Source organism: Haliotis rufescens, unplaced genomic scaffold, assembly GCF_023055435.1.
Source record: "Haliotis rufescens isolate VD_foot unplaced genomic scaffold, xgHalRufe1.0.p SCAF_6, whole genome shotgun sequence".
NCBI lineage: Eukaryota > Metazoa > Mollusca > Gastropoda > Lepetellida > Haliotidae > Haliotis > Haliotis rufescens.
Window position 1 is genome coordinate 58,545,404 of NW_025964334.1, and position 26,989 is coordinate 58,572,392.

At 41.3% G+C, this 26,989-nt stretch overlaps 1 protein-coding gene across 5 annotated transcripts in view; it reads left to right on the forward strand.

Moving 5' to 3' along the window:
* Positions 1-26,989, forward strand: part of LOC124143178 (Na(+)/H(+) exchange regulatory cofactor NHE-RF2-like) — a 48,566-nt gene that overhangs the window by 8,926 nt on the left and 12,651 nt on the right. For 2 of the 5 annotated variants that reach the window (XM_046512039.2, XM_046512038.2), the window contains exons 2-5: positions 14,636-15,103; positions 17,053-17,157; positions 20,219-20,284; positions 23,611-23,955. In XM_046512039.2, coding sequence (XP_046367995.1) covers positions 14,636-15,103; positions 17,053-17,157; positions 20,219-20,284; positions 23,611-23,955 — 984 coding nt within the window. Of the gene's footprint in view, positions 1-7,910; positions 7,939-14,635; positions 15,104-17,052; positions 17,158-20,218; positions 20,285-23,610; positions 23,956-26,989 lie in introns of those variants that run through there. The other 3 variants (XM_046512042.2, XM_046512040.2, XM_046512041.2) reach the window with 3 other exon arrangements.

The window sequence follows — 26,989 nt, forward strand, 5'->3', positions numbered from 1 at the left end:
TGTGTATACTAAACATGTGGTGTCATGACTTGACATTGTCCGGGTCTATTGTGTGTGTACTAGACATGTGGTGTCATGGCTTGACGTTGTCCGGGTCTATTGTGTGTGTACTAAACATGTGGTGTCATGGCTTGACGTTGTCCAGGTCTATTGTGTGTATACTTGACATGTGGTGTCATGACTTGACATAGTCCGGGTCTATTGTGTGTGTACTAAACAGTGGTGTCATGACTTGACGTTGTCCGGGTCTATTGTGTGTATACTAAACATTTGGTGTCATGACTTGACATTGTCCGGGTCTATTGTGTGTGTACTAGACATGTGGTGTCATGGCTTGACGTTGTCCGGGTCTATTGTGTGTATTAGACATGTGGTGTCATGACTTGACGTTGTCCGGGTCTATTGTGTGTACTAGACATGTGGTGTCATGGCTTGACATTGTCCGGGTCTATTGTGTGTATACTTGACATGTGGTGTCATGACTTGACATTGTCCGGGTCTGTTGTGTGTATACTTGACATGTGGTGTCATGACTTGACATTGTCCGGGTCTATTGTGTGTACTAGACATGTGGTGTCATGACTTGACATTGTCCGGGTCTATGTGTATACTAGACATGGAGTGAGCTGGGGTCTGATAATCAGTACCTGGGACTTGCGCATCTGTTGAGGAATGGCTGGCCCAGCTGTCCTACGCACAACAATTAGCTCATCTCCGGAGTTCCAGCTTAGTCCCTTGATCCATTGAACCTGGTCTGTCAGCAGCATACCCCTGTCCTTGTGGGTCATTATGTGTATTTGTCCACGTTTTAGGCTTTTACTTTTGTAAAAATAGTCACACATCACTTCTTAGCTTAGTTTGTCATTAAAGTGTTTAACACCAAATCCTTCTTGGTGCTTGTTGTAGGAGGCAAGAGTGAACTGCGTGGGCCGGCTTGGCGACTTGGTTTATCATGTTTATTGCATGTCATCCTAGGCTAAGGGCGTAGACCATTACGCATAATATCAATCACTGTATTGTCTGGTCCAGACTTGATTATTTACTGACAGCCATCATGTAGCAGGAAGTCTGCTGACTACAGCATTACAAACAAAGGAGTAATTCTTGTACTATCATTTAAGTAATGTGACACTGGTACATTGTAACTTGATCTGCATGTTAATTCAATAGGATAGAGCATAAACAGCATAAGGAAGAGCTTTTAGCAAATCATCTAATTCTACCGGGTGTTACAAGTTTTTATCTTTGAATGATGCTGTTAATAATATATTATTTATACAATAAAAGCTTCTATGTCCTCCAGATAACACACTGTCTATATCACGTTATTCCAAATACCAGCATTATTAGATCATGAGTTACCTCCCTTGCCTCCCAGTCCCAGGGGATTTGAATCCCTGATTTGCTCCGATCGTGATACTTAGTTTGTCAGCACTGTACATGTGCTCAAGTGTTACACTTTTGTGATTGTGGCCTGCAGTGCATTAGCCCCCTCTGTCCATTACTATGTTAACATGTGGTGATATATTTAATACAATAGCAGAAGTACTTTGGTTATGTTTGAGAAATATGATATGAAAAAGAGTAAACATTGTGCCTAGTGAAGGATTTCCAAAGATTTCCACTATCTGTTATGTGTAGGTGTGTTTTTGCAATATTTGATAGGTATTGAGGTGTCTAAGGTTTAGTAATCTTCTTTCAGTAAGAGACAATAGGTGGTGATATTCTAATATCTGTCATTATCTCTGATTATAATTAGTCATAATATTACACTTATTAATTAAAGCTCATTGAGAAGAATTAATCACCAAGAGTTTGGCACTACTACTAACTTCACCGGAGGGTGGTTCTCAATACACATATTCTCCAGCTAGGAGGTGAGGTGAAATTAGGTTTAACGTCACGTCCAAGATTATTGCACTTATATAGCGACGTGTCCAGCTAGGAGATAATATGTTGCAAGAAGGGCCTCGGTGTGCATAGTTGATAAGATGTTGCACGAATGCCGTAGAGGTTTATTAATACATTGATATAAGTCCTCCGTGACTTGTGTATGCTTTACATAAGACAGACGCCCTGATAAATCCACAGAGAGGAGTCAGTCGTCTCCTTGTATGATAAGCTGCATTCCTTTACTGAAATACACACCTGCATAGGTACACCTGTTGAAACTTGATTTGCTGATCTGCACAGTGCAAGGTGTTCAGTGCTGTTAAAATGTTTTAGGCAATATATCTATATAGCCTAGTGGTTAAAGTGTTCGCTCGTCACACCGAAGACCGGAGTTCGATTCCCGACATGCGTACAAGGTGTGAAGACCATTTTCTGGTGTCCCCCGCCTTGATATTGCTGGAATATTGCTAAAAGCGGTGCAAAACCAAACTCACTCACTCACTACAGCAACCTCATGCGAATGGACACCGAAATTGGCATTTGAGGTTTATGGACGCTAGGGTCAGTTTGCTGTCCTACCAAGTTTGAATCAGGTCAAACATCAATTAACTTGTCTGCCATCTCAAGTTTTATGATGTGGGTCAAAGTTGCAACTTATGATTGATTACCCTAGGTACTTGGGGACAATGTCTCAGTTTCTCACCAGGCATACCAGTGAGGATCTGGGGTAGAATAGGTCTTCGGCAACCCATGCTTGCCGTAAGAGGCGACTATGCTTGTCGTAAGAGGCGACTAACGGGATCGGGTCGTCAGGCTCCCTGACTTGGTTGAAGAATTTCATTGGTCCCATTTGCGTGGGTCGATGCTCATGATATCAATCACTGGATTATCTGGTCCAGACTTGATTATTTACAAACTGCCGTCATATAGCTGGATTATTGCTGAGTGCGGCTGTCAACAAACAAAACATCTCACCAGGCACCCACCAACCAGACCATGCCATCAACAGGTGGAACTGTGTTTGGGTAGCCTAGCGGTCGCTTGACACGCTGAAGGACTGGGTTTGATTCCTCAAATGGGTACAGTGCCTGTGGCCTTTTGCTTGTCTCCTGCTGTGATAATGCTGGAGTCAATGTCAGGCCATTCTCACTCAGTCCTAGCATATATTGGATGTGACACTCTCTCACTCACGTTTTTTGCTGTCCTGGAAAGCCTTTGATTACAGTTCTCCGAGAGAAAAGTCGACTAGTGCTGATGTCTGTGCCAGCTGTTACAACTTTATCAAGACGATATTGACCAGAGATACACACAGATTGTCGGGACATTGTCTAGTTCTTGTTTGATTTACTACTGTGAAGTGGGTTACCCTGGCATCACATACACTCAGTCTTTTTGTTGTGAATGTCTTTTTGAAGACTGGTTCAAATTATAGTACACTGATTATGTTGACTTATTTGTTATCAAGAAAGTCCAAAGATTCTTTTCAAAAAGTTTGTTTAAGAATTGTCTTCGCTTATAGAGGTACAAGCCTGACGTATGCTGTGTCTGTACTTAAGTATATAGAGCGTCTGCCTGGAGAGCGGAAGGTCCGGGGTTCAATCCCTGGTGATGTCAAACCAAAAGACGTTGAAAGATGGTACTTGTTGTTACCCTGTCTGGCTCTCAGCATTAATGAGATATTTCAAGGACTGGTTGGCTCGGGAGTCTGTACAGTGTGTCTCAGTGGGCTTGCACTAGAAAATCCGCCTTTGTCTGGACTGATTAAAAAGACCACACACACATACATGCACATCTCGAGATAAATACAGGACATTAATCCCCATTTCACGTCTCCTAAACCTCAAATATTTGGAAGTTGTGTGTTATGCAAGGAACCTGCCTTTATGAGTCAGTCGGTGTTGAAAAGATTATATTATGTTTCTTATTTGCATGAGTAGTGACGCAAGTTGCTTCGTCTGCCTTCATAAATAGTTTACACAATGTTACCCAGGCAATATATCTATATAGCCTTGTGGTTAAAGCGTTCGCTCGTCACGCCGAAGACCCGGGTTCGATTCCCGACATGGGTACAATGTGTGAAGCCCATTTCTGGTGTCCCTCGCCGTGATATTGCTGGAATATTGCTAAAAGCGGCGTAAAACCATACTCACTCACTCTAATACACTGACGACCCATTTTGAAAACACATTGGGTCAAATTGATAAGCGTAAATCTCACTCATTCCTCTGAACACCTGTGAAGATCTTGGTTAGAAGAGGTCTTTAGCCACCCATGCTTGTAGTAAAAGACGTCAATGCTTATCGTAACGAGACAGGCTCGTTGGCTTGGTTGATAGATCGTATCCCAATTGTGTGGATCGATGCACTTATATCATTCACTGGATTGTCTGGTCCAGACTCGATTATTTACAGACTGCCGTCATATAGCTGGAATATTGCTGAGTGCGGTGTTAAACAACAAACCAACCAACCAATCCAATTGCGTTGATCGATGCACTTATAACATTCGCTGGATTGTCTGGTCCAGACTCAATTATTTACAGACCGCCGTCATACAGCTGGAGTGCGGTGTTAAACAAACAAGAAATCATTCCTCGGCCATTGACATTGTAAACCTCACTCATGATCCATCTGACAGCCGTGAAGTCGCATCACTTAAGGTATTGGATATCCCCGACGTTTGATGCATGAAAGGGCCCTCAAGCTATGCTCAGTGTCAACCAGCTCCAGTTCAGTGTCCTTTGGTCCCCTGGCACTTTGTATGTCCTTGTATGGTTGCCAGTTGTATGCACGCAGGGTGGCATCATGATGTGATGGTGATTTGGATGCGGAATATTCTTGTGTGCTTAAGTGTGTCTCTTCTCCCTGTGATGGTGATTTGGATGCGGAATATTCTTGTGTGCTTAAGTGTGTCTCTTCTCCCTGTGATGGTGATTTGGATGTGGAAGATTCTTGTGTGCTTCAGTGTGTCTCTTCTCCCTGTGATGGTGATTTGGATGTGGAAGATTCTTGTGTGCTTCAGTGTGTCTCTTCTCCCTGTGATGGGTGTTTTGCTCCAGTCATTCAGTGTTTTTCCCTTATCAGCTGCTGGCTGTAAATATGCTTACGGATGGGGCAAGTTCACTGTAGTTGCAATAGGATTTTTTGTCCCAGTGTCTTCCAGAGTTTGTCTGTTTTGCTTAATGTAAAGTCAGGACAAAGTTTAGTCTCTCATCAATGATCAAACAATTCACCTGTTCGTTTCATGTTCTGTTATCTTATAATCAATCCTGACCTAGTTGATATTGAGTTGCTCCGAGAGGCGGTCTTGCGTTATTTGTCCTGACAGTAAGCAGCCCAGCATAGTCTCTTATCCCACACTGCTTATACCTGTTGCAGACAGGTATGACTCACTGCTGGCTGCACAATAACTTACCTGTAATCTCCTCACATGACCAGGCTAGGTTGTCGCCTTGTACCTGTCACAGTAAGGAATGATGACCTCGTCACATCTCTGCCCTGCCCCCTCTGTCACACCACCTGGCTGGGATCCTCTTTTCTTTATGGTGCTCAACAGCATCCTGTAACATTCCAGTCCCACTGCCCCAAATTGTCCCACACTCACCCCTACACCCACCCCTACACCCACCCCTATCCTCACCCCTACAATCAAACTCACCTCTACCCTCAAACCACATCCTTAGTAACCCTTGTTCCAACCCTCACCCCTACCCGCACCCCAACAATCACCCTCACCTCTACCCTCACCCCAACAATCACCCTCACCTCTACCCTCAAACCACATCCTTAGTAACCCTTGTTCCAACCCTCATCTCTACCCTCACCCCAACAATCACCCTCACCTCTACCCTCAAACCACATCCTTAGTAACCCTTGTTCCAACCCTCACCTCTACCCTCACCCCAACAATCACCCTCACCTCTACCCTCACCCCAACAATCACCCTCACCTCTACCCTCAAACCACATCCTTAGTAACCCTTGTTCCAACCCTCACCTCTACCCTCACCCCAACAATCACCCTCACCTCTACCCTCACCCCAACAATCACCCTCACCTCTACCCTCAAACCACATCCTTAGTAACCCTTGTTCCAACCCTCACCTCTACCCTCACCCCAACAATCACCCTCACCTCTACCCTCACCCCAACATCACCCTCACCTCTACCCTCACCTCTACCCTCACCCCAACAATCACCCTCACCTCTACCCTCACCCCAACAATTACCCTCACCCCACCCCAACCCTCATCCTACCATCATCCCACCTACACCCTCATCCCAACTCACTCCTGATATTTGTACTTTCAAATATGCCTGCAAAACCAAGATTTACAATTGTCACCTTGACAACCCTGATTTCTGATAGGTCCTTCTTCCTCTTCCCGCACCCCTTTTCCCAACCTTAAACAACATTTAATGATACTCTCTCCTATCCCTCTCCCACCTACACCTTCTCCCAACCCTCTCGGTCTCTTTATCGCAAACCTGACACCACCCCTTATTATAGTGCCCCTTCACCTTGCCCTGCTCCCTGTTGTGTCTCGCCATATGATAAACTGCTTCACAATGCAAGAAGTCTGCTTTCCCATCATTCTTGGCGTTTGTTTTTTTTGTTAAAAAATTGCTTATAGAGGAGTGACAGCATTATCACCCTGTTGAGCCATAGGGTTGTGTTCTCATGTAGACATATAATATATACTCACCGCCAAAAGAATCGCGAACACCATAGACGTTGGTTAATATATGAAGAATTACTCATATTGATATAGAGATATTAGATTGATTTGATGCACAAATGAACGTACTGGTATGTTGTGTGAACCCACGCTCATAAACGCATCACATATGGCGTCATAGATTCACGAGTCGAGATGCACCTTTTGACTTGCGCAGGATTTGCGTGTTAAGTTTGGAAATCAGGTGCAGCATATTGTGCAGAATAAAGACACTCTGTGGTAACACTTGACTAATTGTTAGTTTTGTCATTAAGTGGTACACATTGGAATCATCTCTTCCTAACATACATACTTCTTTATATGTTTCTATGTTTCACATTTTTTTTTGCGGTGAGTATATATGCAAGAACACACTTGCTGTTACAGTTATCAGGGTCTGCCCTTTGCACGTGTCATTTTGTACTCATGGTTTATTTGCCAAATGGAAAGATTTGTGTTTTTTTCTAAGCGGAAAGTTATGTCACATTGTTATAAGTGAAGCTCATTCTTGAAGCCCATCCTCGACAAGGATGGAATGTGTCAGATTAACATTTTGACTCTGAAATGAAAATATATATACATTTTGTTACTTTGTCATTTAATAAGAGAAAGTGTTTCTCGGTGAGTCTGTATGACACTATTGACCACAAAAGTTGCAATAAAATCCGACTCCCTCATTCTCCTGAATTAAAAGAAAACACCTTTGAGACTAACACATTTAGAGGTTGGTAGGTTGACTGTTTTTGTCATCTCTTAGGATCGGTCATGACAGCAACCCTTTCTTGTTACGAGAGGTGACTAACGGGTTCGGGTGGTCAGACTCAGTGACTTGGTTGATTCATGTCATCATATCCCAACTGCGTGGATTGATGCTTGTGATGTCTGTCTCTGGATTGTCTGGTCCACACTCGATTATTTACAGACCAACATTATCAAGCAGGATTATTGCTGAGTGCAGTGTTAAACATTAAACAAACCTACAAAAACAAACATAATCCCTTGTCTATTTGTTAATGTCACTTAACATGATCATCTCGATAGGGAAAACATAGTATCACACAACATCAATTCAGTCATCAATTATTCAGTCAAGTTGAATTTTTGACAAGACAATTTATCTGCCAATCAAACATTTTGACAGCTAAGTTTCACTGGAGGCTATTATCTTGGGTCCTAACCTTACAGCACAATGAGCTAATTCCAATGCCTGGAGCCATGGAGATACTGAATATACATGTCATAGTGGCACACAGTTGTGCTCATTTCTTAACAGATCTTCTCGGAGGGAGCAGCTACTAGACCTACATACTGGCACTATGGGAATCACAGGTTGTTATGATGTTTTATTTATTGGCCATTGATGTTCTTGTAAAAGGGTATGGACTTCAGTGCTAAAGTTTTCTCCTTGAAGAATGCTTCTATACCAAGAAAATCTGTCCCTAATTATGTGCAGTGAATGATTTGTATATACTTTCTTGTACTTAGTTGTAGCCTGTTGTGGCTTCACTGCCTGACTGGTTTGTAGGAAGGTGAGGTTACGAGGGATGTGGTATGTGTCGTATACACCAAGGTAAAATATGTTATGTTTACACAATGGTTTCTGTAGATATTATCAGTACATATTTGTACCTTTTCAAAAAATATTTGAGAACATTGTATCATTGGTAGACATCTGTGTTAACATGTTGCATCAGGTAGTATGTATTACTGTGTATGTCATATGTAGTAATGATCAGACTTCCTGGTAGAGGGAGCAAATAGTATACATTTCCTCTATAATCAACCCAATTCTTGCAGTGGTATTCACTGTGATAACTATACTGACCATTTAGAAACGGGATGAACCACAGACATCCAAGTTAAATGTGGGTCAGACTCTGTAATGCTGTCATGGTTGGACCAGTGTTTTCTAGTTAACCCTGGTGTACATTTGGTGTACATGATACATTGAAACTTGTGTTGAATTTCCTCTTTCTTTTAATTTGTGGTTTTATGTTCCGTCTCATTGAAGATCGTTGTGTTCATAGAGTGTTTAGTTTCAATATAGAATTAGTTTGTCAACCACTTAAGTAGATACGACTCTGCCTTTTGGATTTTGTGGAAAGTGGTATAATTGTTTGCTCATCTATACAGTGCCCAAATCAAACATTTTGTATTTGATTTTCTGAGATTGCTTTCACAATGTTCTCAAAGTGTGTCCTGTAAACATGGAAATCTTTGTATTGTAGTTTTATAATCTTCCTTCTCTGTCACATGTAAGACATGACCCGTGAAGATGAAAATGGGTCTTCAGCAACCCATGCTAGCTGTAAAAGGCAACCATGCTTGTTGATAACAGGATCAGGTGGTCAGTTTCGCTGACTTGGTTGATGCATGCACGAATCAATGCTCATGCTGTCAATCACTGGATTGTCTGGTCCAGACTCGATTATTTACAGATTGTGGTCATATAGCTGGAATATTGCTGAGTGCTGCGTTAAACAACAAAAACATAAACAAAAGTGTGTCCTGTAAACATGATAAACAAGATAGATGATGGAGATCTTTGTATTGTAGTTTTATAATCTCCCTTTCATTCTCAGCGTTTTACCGTGACCTACAAGTCTAGGGTTCCATGGGGCCCCAAATAATTAATGTCAAGGGTTCTTACTGGAAATATGAGGGTCCTGTTAAGTAATGAAATGCTGTAGTTGTGTACTATTAGATTTGATAATTACTTAAATTCCAGGACCTTTAAATTTCTTTTCAACAATTTGGTACAATGAAGATTGTTGTACATCCCTCGGGATGTTTTTTTCCTTTCCATTCTAAACATTTGTGAGTGTTGGACGCATGTCCGTGTCACGTAAACCCTGAACACATTTCATTTCATTTTAATGAAACTTTAACTGGTTCAAACTGTGTCACTTCCTCGTGTAGGACAAAACTCCACGAGGGAGTGATAAGAGTTCATGTGAATATGCCAATGAGATTTTTCAGTTTGTGTGTGTTAATGTTAGAGAATAACCCTTCAGCTATGTTATACAAATGTTATAGCCTATTGTTGCCTTAGGCAGTATATATCTATAAAATGTAGGATTCCTGATTACATGATGCAACATCGGTAAAGCACATGTGACTTAAACAATGGATATCATTATCAATGGATGATAGATATCATGATAAATGGATGAAAGATATGATAAAAGGATGATAGATATCATGATAAATGATTGATATGATAAATGGATGAAAGATATGATAAAAGGATGATAGATATCATGATAAATGATTGATATGATAAATGGATGAAAGATATAATAAATGGATAATAGATATCATGATAAATGATTGATATGATAAATGGATGAAAGATATAATAAATGTATGATAGATATCATGATAAATGATTGATGTGATAAATGGATGAAAGATATGATAAAAGGATGATAGATATCATGATAAATGATTGATATGATAAATGGATGAAAGATATGATAAAAGGATGATAGATATCATGATAAATGATTGATATGATAAATGGATGAAAGATATAATAAATGGATAATAGATATCATGATAAATGATTGATATGATAAATGGATGAAAGATATAATAAATGTATGATAGATATCATGATAAATGATTGATATGATAAATGGATGAAAGATATGATAAAAGGATGATAGATATCATGATAAATGATTGATATGATAAATGGATGATAGATGTCATGATAAATGATTGATATGATAAATGGATGAAAGATATGATAAATGGATGATAGATGTCATGATAAATGATTGATATGATAAATGGATGAAAGATATAATAAATGGATGATAGATATCATGATAAATGATTGATGTGATAAATAGATATCATCTTCAGTTTCACCACTAAAAAAACCTTGACATCACAGTGAGATTTTGTCACGGAGCTTCGTCTGTTGTCCGTCTGTTGATCCATCTGTTAGCATTGAACTTAAACCCATCTTTTCCAAAACTCCTTAACATGCTCTAGATGTCCCTGGTGACACCAAAGTCAAAGAACAAAGACATTTGCACTTTGCTTTGCAATGATGCATAGATAGGATCTGCTTTGCAATAATGCATAGGTTGGATCTGCTTTGCAATGATGCATAGATAGGATCTGCTTTGCAATGATGCATAGATTAGATCTGCTTTGCAATGATGCATAGATTGGATCTGCTTTGCAATGATGCATAGATTGGATCTGCTTTGCAATGATGCATAGATAGGATCTGCTTTGCAATGATGCATAGATTGGATCTGCTTTGAAATGATAGGATCTGCTTAGCAAGCTGAAGCCACATAGTGATTGTAAAAAGTTAATTTGTCACCAATAATTATCCACAACAGTTCCGGGTAATATTTGTATATTGGCTCTATCAGAATAGGGGCACATGATGATAATAACTATGCAGCTCTATTGCATGGTAGAATGAAAGGCCATGCAGGTACGTAAGCCACTGAAGTATGGACTCCTTTATCAGGTTTCTGTTCATGCATTCAGTGGTTGTAACCTGGAAAGAGGCTGCCTCAATGTAATTCAAATTAATCATATTTTGCTCAAGCTTTCATGTCTATGATTTAAAATGCCCATGTACAATGTATGTATTATGATGCTGGAAGGCAGGCTGCTTGATCTGGCATGTCATCTGTTAAAGAAGTAAATTGTCAAGCGATTTATCATGCAAGTCTTGTACCGTATTCAAACCTGTAAGAGTTTTAAGTCCATTAGTTTTAGTTTTGTTATCTGAAGTCTAACTTAGTTCGTGAACTAGTTTGATTTTTATTGTAATGTCCTCCCGTGGGGATTTTGGTTTAAGAGGCGACCAAATGAATTTGGTGGTCAGGCTGTGGCTGTGACTTGATGGCGTGTCATCATACCTCGACGACATGGATCCTTGCTCACAATTTCGATCACTGGATTCTTTGGTCCAGACTTCATTATTTAAAGGTGGCCATCATAGAGCTGGAATAATACTGAGTGCAGCATTAAACAACAAACAAATTTATCATGGTGTCCACATGGTATAAGTATTAGTATAAGCATGGTGTTGCAAATACATGATACAGTACTGGAATAAAACAGCAATGTAGGAGTTGCCATGACCTTGGTTTGGCATGACCCATGAGGTAATGAGAAGCCCGCAATGATGACCCAAAGCCGGACTCGTAGTGCTGATAAACCTTTTCCAAGGGACACCAAATATATAATTTTACATGAACTGTACCCATTAATATAGTCAGTGGTGTGATAAGTCCTGTTATCTTAATAGTTATACTAAGTTTATTATAATGTTCATTACTCTTATTCCATCTCATATCTAAAAGATTTGAAGTTTGACTTTTCACTGCTGTGTTGTAGGGCTGGATTCTCGTATCAGGACCCTTACAATATAGTAATGACCTCCCAAAGGGTAAAACCAAGAAAAGCCAAGGACCCCCTTAAATCTTTAATACATAATTGTATCACATTGTTGCAGAGGATGGTAGCTTATTAGATTAAGTGCGGTATGTGATTTGAGTAATGGATATTTATGTACATGTACATTATCTTGCTATGTCAGGTGTGTCGTAGTCCTGCACCATGACAGTGGAATATATTCATTTTATGAGAAAAAAACCCTGAAAAAGGTATACAAGAGCAAGTCTAGCCAGCTCATTGTCACATAGACATTAAGTCCAATGACAGAATGTGGGTCTCGTTTGACATGACACAAGGAAGTCATTGCCAATTTATGGTTGTCGTTAAACCAGCCATATTAATTGCTTAGGTTCTTGTTAAAAATTAGAGGTGGGAAATGAGTTTGATATGTCCCTGTAAGATTCTTGTGAAACTTTTACAATGGGATTCAGTGGAGAGACTATTATCAATGTTGCCTTCCCAGTACCCCATGCGTGTATACCCTTGGTGATTCCAGGACAGACAAGGTTGCTGGTACCCTGTGCTTGTCTCCCTGTGGGATTCCAGGACAGACAAGGTTGCTGGTACCCTGTGCTTGTCTCCCTGTGGGATTCCAGGACAGACAAGGTTGCTGGTACCCTGTGCTTGTCTCCCTGTGGGATTCCAGGACAGACAAGGTTGCTGGTACCCTGTGCTTGTCTCCCTGTGGGATTCCAGGACAGACAAGGTCGCTGGTATCCAATGCTTGTCTCCCTGTGGGATTCCAGGACAGACAAGGTTGCTGGTACCCTGTGCTTGTCTCCCTGTGGGATTCCAGGACAGACAAGGTTGCTGGTACCCTGTGCTTGTCTCCCTGTGGGATTCCAGGACAGACAAGGTCGCTGGTATCCAATGCTTGTCTCCCTGTGGGATTCCAGGACAGACAAGGTTGCTGGTACCCTGTGCTTGTCTCCCTGTGGGATTCCAGGACAGACAAGGTTGCTGGTACCCTGTGCTTGTCTCCCTGTGGGATTCCAGGACAGACAAGGTTGCTGGTACCCTGTGCTTGTCTCCCTGTGGGATTCCAGGACAGACAAGGTCGCTGGTATCCCATCTTGTCTCCCTATGGGATTCCAGGACAGACAAGGTTGCTGGTACCCTGTGCTTGTCTCCCTGTGTGATTAAAGGACAGACAAGGTTGCTGGTACCCTGTGCTTGTCTCCCTGTGGGATTCCAGGACAGACAAGGTTGCTGGTACCCTGTGCTTGTCTCCCTGTGGGATTCCAGGACAGACAAGGTCGCTGGTATCCCATCTTGTCTCCCTGTGGGATTCCAGGACAGACAAGGTCGCTGGTATCCCATCTTGTCTCCCTGTGGGATTCCAGGACAGACAAGGTCGCTGGTATCCCATCTTGTCTCCCTGTGGGATTCCAGGACAGACAAGGTTGCTGGTATCCAATGCTTGTCTCCCTGTGGGATTCCAGGACAGACAAGGTTGCTGGTACCCTGTGCTTGTCTCCCTGTGGGATTCCAGGACAGACAAGGTTGCTGGTATCCCATGCTTGTCTCCCTGTGGGATTCCAGGACAGACAAGGTCTCTGGTATCCCATGCTTATGGAGCTTCCAGGGGCTGTGCCACTTAAGTCATTACTCCCAGATTATGCTGACATGGCTACCAACTACAATATTGGTTGAAGAGACTTTGATCCCCTACTCACTCACTCACTCATATATGAAGGAACATTCCCTGCCATAATATTCAGAGTGGGACCCATTAAATTCTAATTCAAACCCCCAGCATGTGGAGGCACAAGTCAGGTTTCATGTACATGGCCATTAGGATTCACCCCTCTGGGTAAGGGCAGATCTTTTTGTGTGGCAACACTGCAGCATAACAACTGATATTCATCGGAGTCGCAGGTGTGCATGGGAAATGTTGGTCTTTCTAAAGTTAGGCAAGCTGGTTGGGACTTATGCTGGATAACTGAATAGGGACTGTGGGCAGGATATTGGCTCGTAATGACCTAGTTGGATACAAGCTCTTATATCACTATATGTTTCACTTGAGTTGATTGGCAATTTAGATGCAGTGTGTTTCTTCGGCCAATATGTAGTCTCTCATACACACCCTGCTACCAAAATGTCCCACCTGCTGAAAATATCTCTGTCAAAAGATGAATAATATATCATAGTTTCCAAGTACCATTGTGGATTCCACAGATCATGATACAGATATTAAATTACTGTTTTTTAAATGGATACCCACACTTTCAATTTAGAAGAGTATCTGTGACTATGGTAATCAGGGCGAGGGGATGAAATAGTAATGCATGGTAATGCAGCACAAGCGATGAATGTAGTCTGTGAGTAGGCTTGGCCTAGTTTTGTTTGGATATGGAGGCACAAAAACAAATTAAAGGTTTTGGTAAGCAATTAAAATGCTGGGGAGGTATATATCTATTACAACATACATATGCTGGCAGACAAATGGGTGGGTGCCAAACTAACGAAGAAGAGTTAATCCTGTTTTGTTGTACATACATACCATATTGCTTAAATGCTTTAATGATTCATGCTGAAAATAGCAGTATTTGGGGGTGTTACAAATGTAACATCATTGTTTCTTTATGTTCAGAACCAGAGCAAGACCCCCCATCCTACACTGATGTCCATGATGAAGAGCCTGTCCTGGAAGCCGTTACAAGCACACAGGTTAGTCAAGTTCAGACGTCGATCACTACAAGTACAAGCAGCACCAGCGAGTTCCCTCCCCGGCTCTGCCATATCAAGAAACGGGCCGATTTCAACGGATACGGTTTTAATCTTCATGCGGAAAGAGACAAACCAGGACAGTATATCGGTAAAATCGACGAAGACTCTCCAGCTGAAAGAGCAGATCTTCGCGAGGGCGATAGGATAGTGGCTGTGAATGGAACAAACATTGAGAGCGAAACTCACCAGCGGGTGATTGAGCTGGTGAAGAGCGGAGGTGACGAGACGACGCTGCTGGTGTTGGACAAAGACGCCGATGAGTACTACAAGGGCAGGGGGATTACTGTCTCCACGGATTTGGATGAAGTGAGGAGGATCTCCAGCGTTACAGGTAATATAGACCTTCTCTGGAATCGGTTTGATTTGTTACCCAGGCCATATTTGTGCATGTTTAATTTTTTCACTGAAAGTACATAATATCCAAGACCAACAGCAGCAATTGCTGTGTTAAGTACAATGCTCCCCTGGCCCAACATCAGCAATAGCTGTGATACAGACAATACTCCCTGACCAATCATCGGCAATAGCTGTGTTACCTACAATACTCCCTGTCCCATCATCGGCAATAGCTGTGATATGTACAATACTCCCCTGACTTAACCTCGGCAATTGCTGTGATACGTACAATACTTTCTGACCAATCATCGGCAATAGCTGTGATACCTACAATACTCCCTGTCCCATCATCGGCAATAGCTGTGATATGTACAATAATCCCCTGACTTAACTTCGGCAATTGCTGTGATACGTACAATACTCCCCTAATGACAGCAATGGCTGTGATACGTACAATACTCCCCTGACCCAACCTCGGCAATTGCTGTGATACGTACAATACTCCCCTAATGACAGCAATGGCTGTGATACGTACAATACTCCTTGACCCAACCTTGGCAATTGCTGTGATAGGTACAATACTCCCCTAATGACAGCAATGGCTGTGATATGTATAATACTCCTTGACCCACACCGGCAATTGCTGTGATACGTACAATACTCCTTGACTCACACCGGCAATACCTGTGATACGTATAATACTCCTTGACCCACATCGGCAATTGCTGTGATATGTACAATACTCCTTGACCCACACCGGCAATTGCTGTGATACGTACAACGTTCTTGAACCTGATGACTGATTTTGTAACAGATTATTGTGTTTTGTAGAAATAAGGAAATTTAGGGAAGAACTTCCATGGGGTCATGACAAGGTTGTGATGTAGAAGGTGATTAAGTTAGAGGAAGGTGACAGTGCAGGAAGAGATTTTCTAGTGGCTTAAAGTATCCATGTTGTAATGAATGCTACATTCCTAAACGCATGCTCAAGCATATGCACAAAATGATACTAGGTGCATCCAGGTGTATTTGTATATCCTGTTAACAAGTTCTATGTTGCAATGCACCAGTGACTAGTTTATACTCAACACATAGGGTTTCCTTTGATACTGAAACTGGCAATCCCCTTTTGCGAAATTATGGACCATTACAATGAAACGTTCAGCTCTGTGTGCATTGTGACAGAGGCTCCACACTCCATGCTGCAATATAGACCAACCAGCTAGCATTGCTATGTGGGACGTGCCCTGAAAAGACTGTGTTCTTGTTACTCTTTCCAGGGGCTGTCATCCATTACACTTCTGACTTGAGTGCCACAGTGGGGAATGCCACCCTGCATATTTCAGGCTGTGATCTGATTTAGCCATGCTCTGATTCAGATCTGGTAAACCGATCATGTGTTTAGCCCTGTCACACTGTCATTAGCTGTGCTTGTTTTGATAGAAAATTCAATATCGACATACCTGTGGGAACTGCTCTCAGGGGCTATTGTTGTACATATTGAAGCAATTGTTACTGGCGGGTCGGGAATGATCCTATGTATCACAGCTATTATTACTGTTGGGCTGGGAGATATTTTACGTATCACAGCTATTGTTATTGTAGGGTCAGGTGATATTGTATATATCACAGCAGTGATATCTGTAGGATTAGAGAGTATTGGACGTATCTTGCCAATTGCATCTTTAGGGTCAGGAGATATTGTACATATTGCAGCTATTTCTTCGTATCACAACAATAGCATCTTTGGAGCAAGCGTAGCCTCAGGTTTCTCTTTCTTACTGTTCATAGCTTGATGTATTTGGGCAAGTGCTGCAAAAAATGTATCATTTGCTTACATCAAGCTCGGAGATAATCATGATGATGGCGAGATATTACGTATGGACCAAGATTCTGTGTTCCATAGTATGTATCCAAGATATAACGGTCAGCGCTGACTTGCAGGAGAGGCTGTTTCTGTTGCTGTGGAACCGCCTGTATTCTCCATTCCCCCTCCTCCCACCGAGGACCCTTCAGATGACGAAGAATTTAACGTTGATGATTTCAATGGTAACCTTTGATCCTTCGATCTCAAGCACAGCTGCTGTGTCTAATGCTTCTGCCTCTTGTGTCTCCGCGTGGGGCTACCATTACCGCGGCATTGGTCTGTCACCCAGTGTTTCTTGTCACATTTCACATTGGAAAATTGTACCTCAAATTGTCATTTCACCTAGAAGAAAAATGTCATGTTTGGGGACACTTGCAATATTTGTTAAGTGACCATGACAAAGACTTATTTAGAATCCAGAATTCAATAAGAATGCATGCAACCATTATATCTCAAAATGAGATCCCAGTTCCACAAACATGACAACGGTCCATTAAACTTAGGCCATATTTGAAACATTGTACCTTTTGTAGACGAGGACCACAATAGTTTATACCAAAAGTAAAACCCTTGCGCATTTCAAGAAAATGTTAAAGGAGACTGAAGTCTGTTTGGACACATAGCATTATCATGTAGATTTAAGCTAAATCTAGACCTGGTCCACAAATAGATTGTAGAGATATGACTTTGTAAGTAATATTGAAGTATTATGGCAGTCTGTGACTTTGCCTCTTGTCTGAAGCCTGAGTCTAATAAGTTTCTGATTTGTCTGATGAGCTCGTTTAATAATAGTCCACACATTAACACTGAAATCTGCTCAAAGGAAGGGGAGCCAGGTTCGGGATTGTAGAGTAAACTTGTTTTTGGCACAGACTGTAGTTATTGTAGTTGTAGCACTACAATTGCATCTGTAGAATTGTTTGTGGGATGTTATGAGGGAGACATTTACACTAACGATTTGTCACTGAAAAAATATAGTTTTGATAAAAACAAACAACTGCAATTAAATTGAAAAGGAGCCCCAGTGAGATGGGAGATTGAGATCTGAACCTGGGTAAATCTAGACTTGCTTTATTCAGGACTATAGCATTCAGTATGGGGTGGACAGGAGGGATAACAATGGGGTTGAGGGACTGTGACACTAGGTAGACACTCAGCTCCCTGTGATGTAAGTTCCGTGAGAAACACTGGGTGGCCTGACACAAGGTGCGGAGTGCTTTGCCTCCTCACAGACTCCTAGAGCTGTTCTGTTTCTCGTTGTGTAGATCATTCATGTCCTGTGTCTCGTGTGAGTTGGGTGTTGAACTGACCAGTAACAAACCCATAGTTCCTTTCCAGGTCTGTAGATGCTGTGTCCTAGCATTAGTCGCCACGTATTAATCCCATCTGTTTCAGATAGGACTGCAGAATCCTAAGAATGCTGCATACTAATGTTATATGCTGAACTAAAACATGTAAAAATACACTGAACAAAAATATTGGGGGGATATTTTTGTGAAGTAAAACTTGAGCACAAAATATCCCCTAAAATATTCATGATCTCAAAATATATTTTTTCAGTATATTGAACTATACAAAATGCAGTCAAAATAATAACTTTTTCAGCGAATTAATGTCTTTTATTTAGTTATAAGCTAAACTTTCTCAACAGAGATATTCGTAGTGGCTTGGAGCCAGTGACTGTCATGTCCTAACATGGATGCTTGGGGGCGTGTCTGTCTTCTTCACTTGTTGCTGTGACTTAACAATAGTGTGATAGTGAAACATTTTGATGTGTTGTGGACTCTTGTAGATTGTAGCTTAGAATAGTTTTCCACCTTAACAATGTGTAGATCATTATTCGAAGTAAGTCAGGTCAGTTTGATATTGGTGTAAGTTTACCGAGTTGTCTGAATTGAAAGCAATATTTGAAAAGTTCAGTTTGATAACTTATAACAATTGTAAGATGACCTGAAATGTCAATTTGTAAAGTTTTCAAAACATCTTGATCGTGTTGAGTAGTTAAAATAAAAACAGGTCTCTAAAACAAAATAATAACATGAAGTCAATTAAGTGTTAACAACTAAGCATACAGCATAGCTATGAAATGCATTGCACAAACTCTTCTCATAGACTAGAAATTTGTAGTGTGCTTTTTTTTAGAATTTGCACTCAGATTTTACATGATTTAAGCAATTACAAACACTTATTGACTTAAACATGCAAAATGAAATGAAATTTGTTGATATATCTTTATATTGTTTCTGTCAATATGTGTAAGTAATGGGTAGTCCTTTTGGTAAAAGGGCAAGGGAGTTAGCTTTGTGGTTAAGGTGTTAGCTCATCATGCCAAAACAGGTTTGTTTCCCACATGGGTACAGCGTGTGAAGCCTGTTCCTTGTGTACCTGCCATGATACCACTGACATTAAGAAGCATTGACATAAGCTATTTAGAAGTATTTCAATCAGGCCAAGTGTTCTAGAGGTTCTCAGGTTGGCAGTTGCATTTATTTATTTTATTTGACTTGGGAAACTAATTTACAATCTACCTAATTAAAGTGTCATGTCTTTAGATACATGATTTGTTTAATGCACGACCTACACCTGAACTGATATTGTTGTAGAACGCCTTGTATTTTCATAATGGTAATGCTCTTCAGCAAGCATTCAGTTGCAGGTGTGAACATAATAGAATCATGATGAACTAGTTGGCCACCATTAATTGGAACTAATTGGCCACTTGTATTGGTCGGGGCAGTCGGGTAGCCTAGTGGTTAAAGCGTTCGCTCGCCACTCCGAAGACCCGGGTTCGATTCCTGACATGGGTACAATGTGTGAAGCCCATTTCTGGTGTCCCCCGTCGTGATATTGGAATATTGCTAAAAGCAGCGTAAAACCATACTCACTCACTCACTCACTTGTATTGGTCACTTGTATTGGCCACTTGTATTGGTCACTTGTATTGGCCACTTGTATTGGTCAAGACGCCAGCACAGAGAGGAATGGTCAAGGCCTGTATGATCCTTGCCAATGCACCACTTGCATTCAAATTGTATTCTCAGCTCCCTGAGAAGTATACAACCTTGATGCCGAGCTCTGGAAGGGTTGAGTTAGGCATGTAGGGTGTATTGTGTTGAGTAGTAATATGACAATGTTGTGAGATGACCTGCCACAGGCTCTGATGTCTTGGGCCGGTGAAGTTGGGAGGTTAGACTTGAGAGATTGCCATGGTGGTTGTGATCATTGCTCCGCTGGTGTTTTCAGAGGCAGTGCAGGAACAGGTGGAGGCGACTCAGGCAGCTGAGGTGGAAGCCGAGCTCCCGCCACCCGGTAAATGAGGTTGATGACATCGTCATAAGAGGATGTCAGTGTTGTTGATGGTGCGGGGCATACAGTGTAGGAAGATGAAGCGAATAGCACATACCAATTTGTCATGCATGGCTTTCATGGTTTTGGTGTTAAGTAGGGTATATTTGTCTAATCTTGTCAGACAACATTTTTGTCTGATTCAGTGAACCAGGTGGTTATTTTCATCAATAGCGCCGTTATTGATAGTGCTCAAAAGAAGTTAAGGCACCACCCGATTCTTTCATATTACCATACTTAATGTGTAAGATTTTGAACTGAATGAAACCTGGATAATTTTAGAAAGTTTGTCATGACCTTGACATTCATCTCAAACATAACGAAACTGAAGAAGTTATTGAATGTCATTTGCACAGATTTGATATAGGTCATGTTAAGACATACGTATCTGTCTGTAAATTTGGGTTAGATCTCAGTTCAAACTTCAGACTGTGCCTTTAAATCCGCACAAAAAAGGTTATGTACGTCCCGTCTACTAATTATCTTCATGTGTGCTCATAAATCTGATTGACAATTGGCCATTTCCTCAGAGCCACGGAAGGGAGGAGTTACAATAGCATTTCCTGAGAGTTAATTGTCAATCAAGTGCTAAGAATATCCCATTGTGAATTATGTATTTAAAAAATAGATGTGCTTGTTGTTGGTATGTGTGCTTTAATCTTGTTAACTTGTTAAGCTGATACCAATTTCTCTTCCTACACTGTTTGTAGTTGTGTTTTAACTGTCTCTTCCTACTCAGAGTTTGCTACTAATGAACATCACTTGAACATCACTTGAACATCATACAGGCATCATTTATTCATGGAATGAGCATCATCTTCATTGTCTGATTTGTTTCTGCATCTCCTAACACTGTGCTCTCTTCGACTTGCCAATAACTGAACCTTGTATGGATTTCTTGTCTTTGTTGACTACTTTAACTGGTTAACTGTAGATCAGTTTAAGGGACCAGTCATTTATTATGGGATGTGTAAGTGTATTTCAGAGGTTTTTAATAACTAATAAATGAAGATAATAGCCCTCCCCTAATGCTTGCCTTATATAAGATGACCCTCCCCATGTCCTGGTATATTTTGTCTGACCCTCCCTGAAAAGACAAAATGCAAAGGCACTTTGTTTATAAAAAAAAATGTGTATTACTTTTTTTTACCCTCACCTGAACATGCTGAAGACTGTCATAGTTTTGGTGACCCTCCCCACATTCCCTCTGGCCCACATCCACCTACCCCATAATAATTGACTGGTTCCTAACTCACACTTTTCTCCATCGTTTTGATGAGGATAGTTTCCTAGTTGTCAAGAGTTATCGTTATGATAATTTTGGTAATATATGTTATATTTTGTCATTGATTAGTTTAATTCATTAATTCATTCTTACAAATATAAATGCGATATAATATTGTTTTCAATAATATGAAGAGTAGCGGTAGATTAATAGTTTATGATCATGAATTATGTCATGCTATTTTCCTGGCAGCATGTTCCATATATCTGCCATGCTTTATAGTACTTGTTTGACAACTAACCATCATTACATCTCCATTGACAACTGTGATTTGTGTTAGGTGCCAGTCAAGGCATCAATGGGTGGAAGGCTTAGTAACATCATCAGATAGGCAACACCAACAATGCATGCATCTTCCTTAGATTGGGAATGCCACACTAATATCATACTAAATGAGGTTTGTTCATCACATTACAACTAACATTTACTACTAAGTAAATCACTGACTTTCAGTGAATCAGCTCTTTGTTTTTCAAGGCCATGTGACCCATATTACATACATGTATATCATACAGTTATATCACATTGCACATGCATCATGGCATTTGATAACATTACATCTCCGTTCTAACATTATTTATGTGCATGATGTGTGCAAGAAATCTCTTAAGATATGTTCATTGATAGATGATGAAACTTAAATGATGAAGCTCTAGGATGTTTCCTTGGAAACCAGTTGCTTATATAGGTCACTATCTTATATTTGTGTGTGAAAGTTGGTGCTGCATTGTTTAAGCAAGAATTACACTGTTGGTGCTGCGTTGTTTAGGCAAGAATTGCACCGTTGGTGCTGCTTTGTTTAAGCAAGAATTACACCAATGTCAAGCCAGCTCCTGCTATTTACATATAAATACTGAATGTGTTGGTAAATGAAACTAGGGCTAAGGAAGAATTTTTGTATGAATTAAATATGCAGAGCAGCATTTGAGATATCCTTCTTGATGTGGGGTATAAGTGATAATGCATGTGCCTGTGTTATGAATATTTATGCACCGTGACGATAACATGTTATGTCATACTTTGCTACATGCTTCGTGAATGTACACTTCAACATGTTCAGGGTTCATCCTCTTCTCCATCATCTTCATTCTCATCAATTAATAACTGCTTCAGGTGGACTCCGCTTGTTCATAACAAAACTTAGTGTCTCCCAATTTCTTGGATGCCCCAACTGCTCTTTGTCCTGTAGAAAATGTGAATGGGCGAGGCCCAATATTTACGAGTGAAACCCATGTATATTGTGTGTCGTATACTCGGTGGAACAGGGTATGCTGAAAATAGCACAATTTCATGTTCCTTCTCTATCTGACAAGGAACAAGAAGATAGTAATCTTTAGAGGAGATAAAGTCATATTTTGATAATTAATCATCGAAGATTTTCAAAATGTAAAATAGTAAATATGAATAGATTTGTTATCTTCAATGTTAATGGTAAATTAGTGTTTAAATGTTCAAAATAAAACATTGAATTTTTTTGTAAAATATTTTGGTAAAAAATAAAGTTTTGCTATGATTTCAGTCTGATGTTAGATATGACATTTAATCGGTAGAAGGGTCATAGGGCAATAGATATCCACCATCTGTCGACCTTAGGTCGAGTCCTAGATGAGCACTGCACCTAGTTGTTAGGAGTTGGATAACACTTAGATGTAGAAGGAGGGTTCACAAGTGCTAGCTATCTCCGAGAAGCTTCGATAACTAAACATGTTCAAATAGTACTGATATGTTTCAAATTCAAGTTTATTTCCTCATGAGGACATTATTTGTTGAAACTGAAAGATAATTAAAAATTCATTTATGTATTATTTACATAGCTGTTGTTTCGAAGTCATGTTTACTCAAAAGATGGATGACTATTAAATGTATTTTTTGTAAGAAGGAAAAGATTCAGTTTAATTTGACACAACGTTTTGTATTAATAATGCTGTTGATTGTATTGATCTATCGTAAAGGTAAAGATGAGAAGAAAACGTTTGAAATTTCATGACCATGATTATTTTCTTAGAGGATATCCCTTCCCCACCAGAGGAGTTGGTCACAGCTGATATCGCTGAAAATGACCAGGTGGAAGTTGAACAACAATTCTCAGCTGAAGTGGCTGAGACCGTTGAAGCCGTTGCCGATACTGAAACCTCGGCGGCAGCAACCGAAGAAATTGAACAAACTTCAGAGGAAATTACTGAAACTCCAGCTGAGGTCGTGGAGTCATTGCAAGTCATTGACAGTGAATTAGAGAATGAAGTTGAGGTTGCACAGGCTGCCGAGGTTGAAGTTGAAGCAGCAACCGCCGTACATGCTGAAGTGACCGAGGAAATTACAGAAAACAATGTTACGGAAATAACCGAAAATGGTAAAGTCTGCTTTGGTTTCTACATTTATAAGCTTTGCAGCTTGAAGCATTCACCTGCTCAGCAAAGAACACCTGGTGTAAGGGTCGTTAGTGGACTACAGCCTGTCTAACTTGTGTTGTCCTTCGTGCAGTTTAATATGCATGATTGTACAGATGAGAGAATCTTGTGGAAATCTTACATTGTCTGTCTGTTTACTGTTTAACTAATAATGTGTCAACCATATTGGTAGATTCCAGATAATCGATGTCCCTTCCTTGTGAAGTCTAAATGTGTACCCTACAAAACCCCTTGTTCCTCTTAATACTGGTAAGGTTGATTGGTTGATGGTTTTATGTTGCATGCTCGTGGGGAATTGGAGGGTCGTTGATAAGATGGAGATACAATATGGTTTGTGGTCTAATGATTACTCAACAGTTTTATTGACTGTTGCCAGACATTCTTTCGATTCAGTGTTGATACTTGTACAATGGGAGATGTGATCAATTCATTCACTACAGTGTCTTTTGTAATGGTCCACTTGGTCAAACTTTGGCTTCAAACGATGTGTTGAATGTGCAGCTAGGTAAACCCTCTGGAAGTGGCCAATCGGGCTTGTGAATGGTACCAAGTCATGTACAAAGAATTTATTTTATGGTTCAGTTTGTGTAACACAAGGCTTGTTCCTGGTGAGGCTGTGGGCTTATTGATCTGGAGCAGTGCAATGACAAGCTTCATCCTGCCCATTCTGATCACAGTAGCAATGGTGCTTGTTTGGCACACTGATCACTGAGAACAGGTGCTTGTTTGGCACACTGATCACTGAGAGCAAGTGCTTGTTTGGCACACTGATCACTGAGAGCAGGTGCTTGTTTGGCACACTGATCACTGAGAACAGGTGCTTGTTTGGCACACTGATCACTGAGAGCAGGTGCTTGTTTGGCACACTGATCACTGAGAACAGGTGCTTGTTTGGCACACTGATCACTAAGAGCAGGTGCTTGTTTGGCACACTGATAACTGAGAACAGGTGCTTGTTTGGCACACTGATCACTGAGAGCAGGTGCTTGTTTGGCATACTGATCACTGGGAGCAGGTGCTTGTTTGGCATACTGATCACTGAGAGCAGGTGCTTGTTTGGCATACTGATCACTGAGAACAGGTGCTTGTTTGGCATACTGATCACTAAGAGCAGGTGCTTGTTTGGTACATATATTCCAGAGAGCAGGTGCTTGATATCTTTAAATGCATCTATGTGGGAACAGTATATTTATGCTGATTAGGTATTAAAATGTCATGCTTGTGTCAAAGTACATAGACCTTCATTGATTCTACAGGACTCCAAATTTTTCCAACCATGTCAGATATTTTTTTCATTTTTAAGTATTTTAGGCTATTTTGATATAAATGTATTGGACTTGGTGCCCATTTCCCATTCCCCGAATTCGACGGTGTGGGAGTCCTGTTCTTAGTGTTCCCACATATTGAATAGTGCGGGATGCTGGGTTGAACTGTACTCACTCATTCACTCGACTGCAATGTCAAATGTTTGGTGCTTCAGCTGAATGAGTGGAGCGAATGGAAGAGTATGGTCAATGTCTATAATGTGATGTACAAGGGTTGTTGCCATGAGTGTAAAGCTTTGCATGCTATGCATATTATAGCCAATATACCAAATCAGTTGACTTGATGTCAGTTGTAATATCTGTTCATGAAATATTACTGCGACATGTTGCTGGTCAACTATTGACTTATTATAGAAAGCCAACAATTTTGACATTAGTTGACCTCCCATAGTACGCTGACACACCATGATATGACTGGAGTACTGTTCAAAGCCGTGTTAAACCAAACTCACTATCAAAAGTCACATATTGTGTGAACACTTACAGTCCCCGAAATCCAAGTTTAGGATCAGTGTTAAAAAAGGTTTGAGATGCCTGGTACTTATAAGCTGACTTGCATGGGGACCAGAAGTCCAAGTGCATGTCATGGTGCCTCATTGTGGATCATGGCTGATTGCCTGTCATGGTGCCTCGATGGCGTGGATCATGGCTGACTGCCTGTCATGGTGCCTCATTGTGGATCATGGCTGATTGCCTGTCATGGTGCCTCGATGGCGTGGATCACGGCTGACTGCCTGTCATGGTGCCTCATTGTGGATCATGGCTGATTGCCTGTCATGGTGCCTCGATGGCGTGGATCAAGGCTGATTGCCTGTCATGGTGCCTCGATGGCGTGGATCACGGCTGATTGCCTGTCATTGTCCCTCGATGGCGTGGATCATGGCTGATTGCGTGTCATGGTGTCCCGATGGCGTGGATCACGGCTGATTGCCTATCATGGTCCCTCGATGGCGTGGATCACGGCTGATTGCCTGTCATGGTGCCTCGATGGTGTGGATCACGGCTGATGGCCTGTCATGGTGCCTCGATGGCGTGGATCATGGCTGATTGTCTGTCATGGTGCCTCAATGGCGTGGATCATGGCTGATTGCATCTCATGGTACCTCGATGGCATGGATCACGGCTGATTGCCTGTCATGGTCCCTCGATGGCGTGGATCATGGCTGATTGCATGTCATGGTGCCTTGATGGCGTGGATCATGGCTGACTGCCTGTCATGTTTCCTCGATGGCATGGATCAAGGCTGATTGCCTGTCATGGTCCCTCAATGGCGTGGATCATGGCTGATTGCCTGTCATGGTCCCTCGATGGCGTGGATCATGGCTGATTGCATGTCATGGTGCCTTGATGGCGTGGATCATGGCTGACTGCCTGTCATGTTTCCTCGATGGCATGGATCAAGGCTGATTGCCTGTCATGGTCCCTCAATGGCGTGGATCATGGCTGATTGCCAGTCATGGTCCCTCGATGACGTGGATCACGGCTGATTGCCTATCATGGTGCCTCTATGGCGTGGATCATGGCTGATTGTGTGTCATGGTGCCTCAATGGCGTGGATCACGGCTGATTGCCTGTCATGGTGCCTCGATGGCATGGATCACGGCTGATGGCCTGTCATGGTGCCTCGATGGCGTGGATCACGGCTGATTGT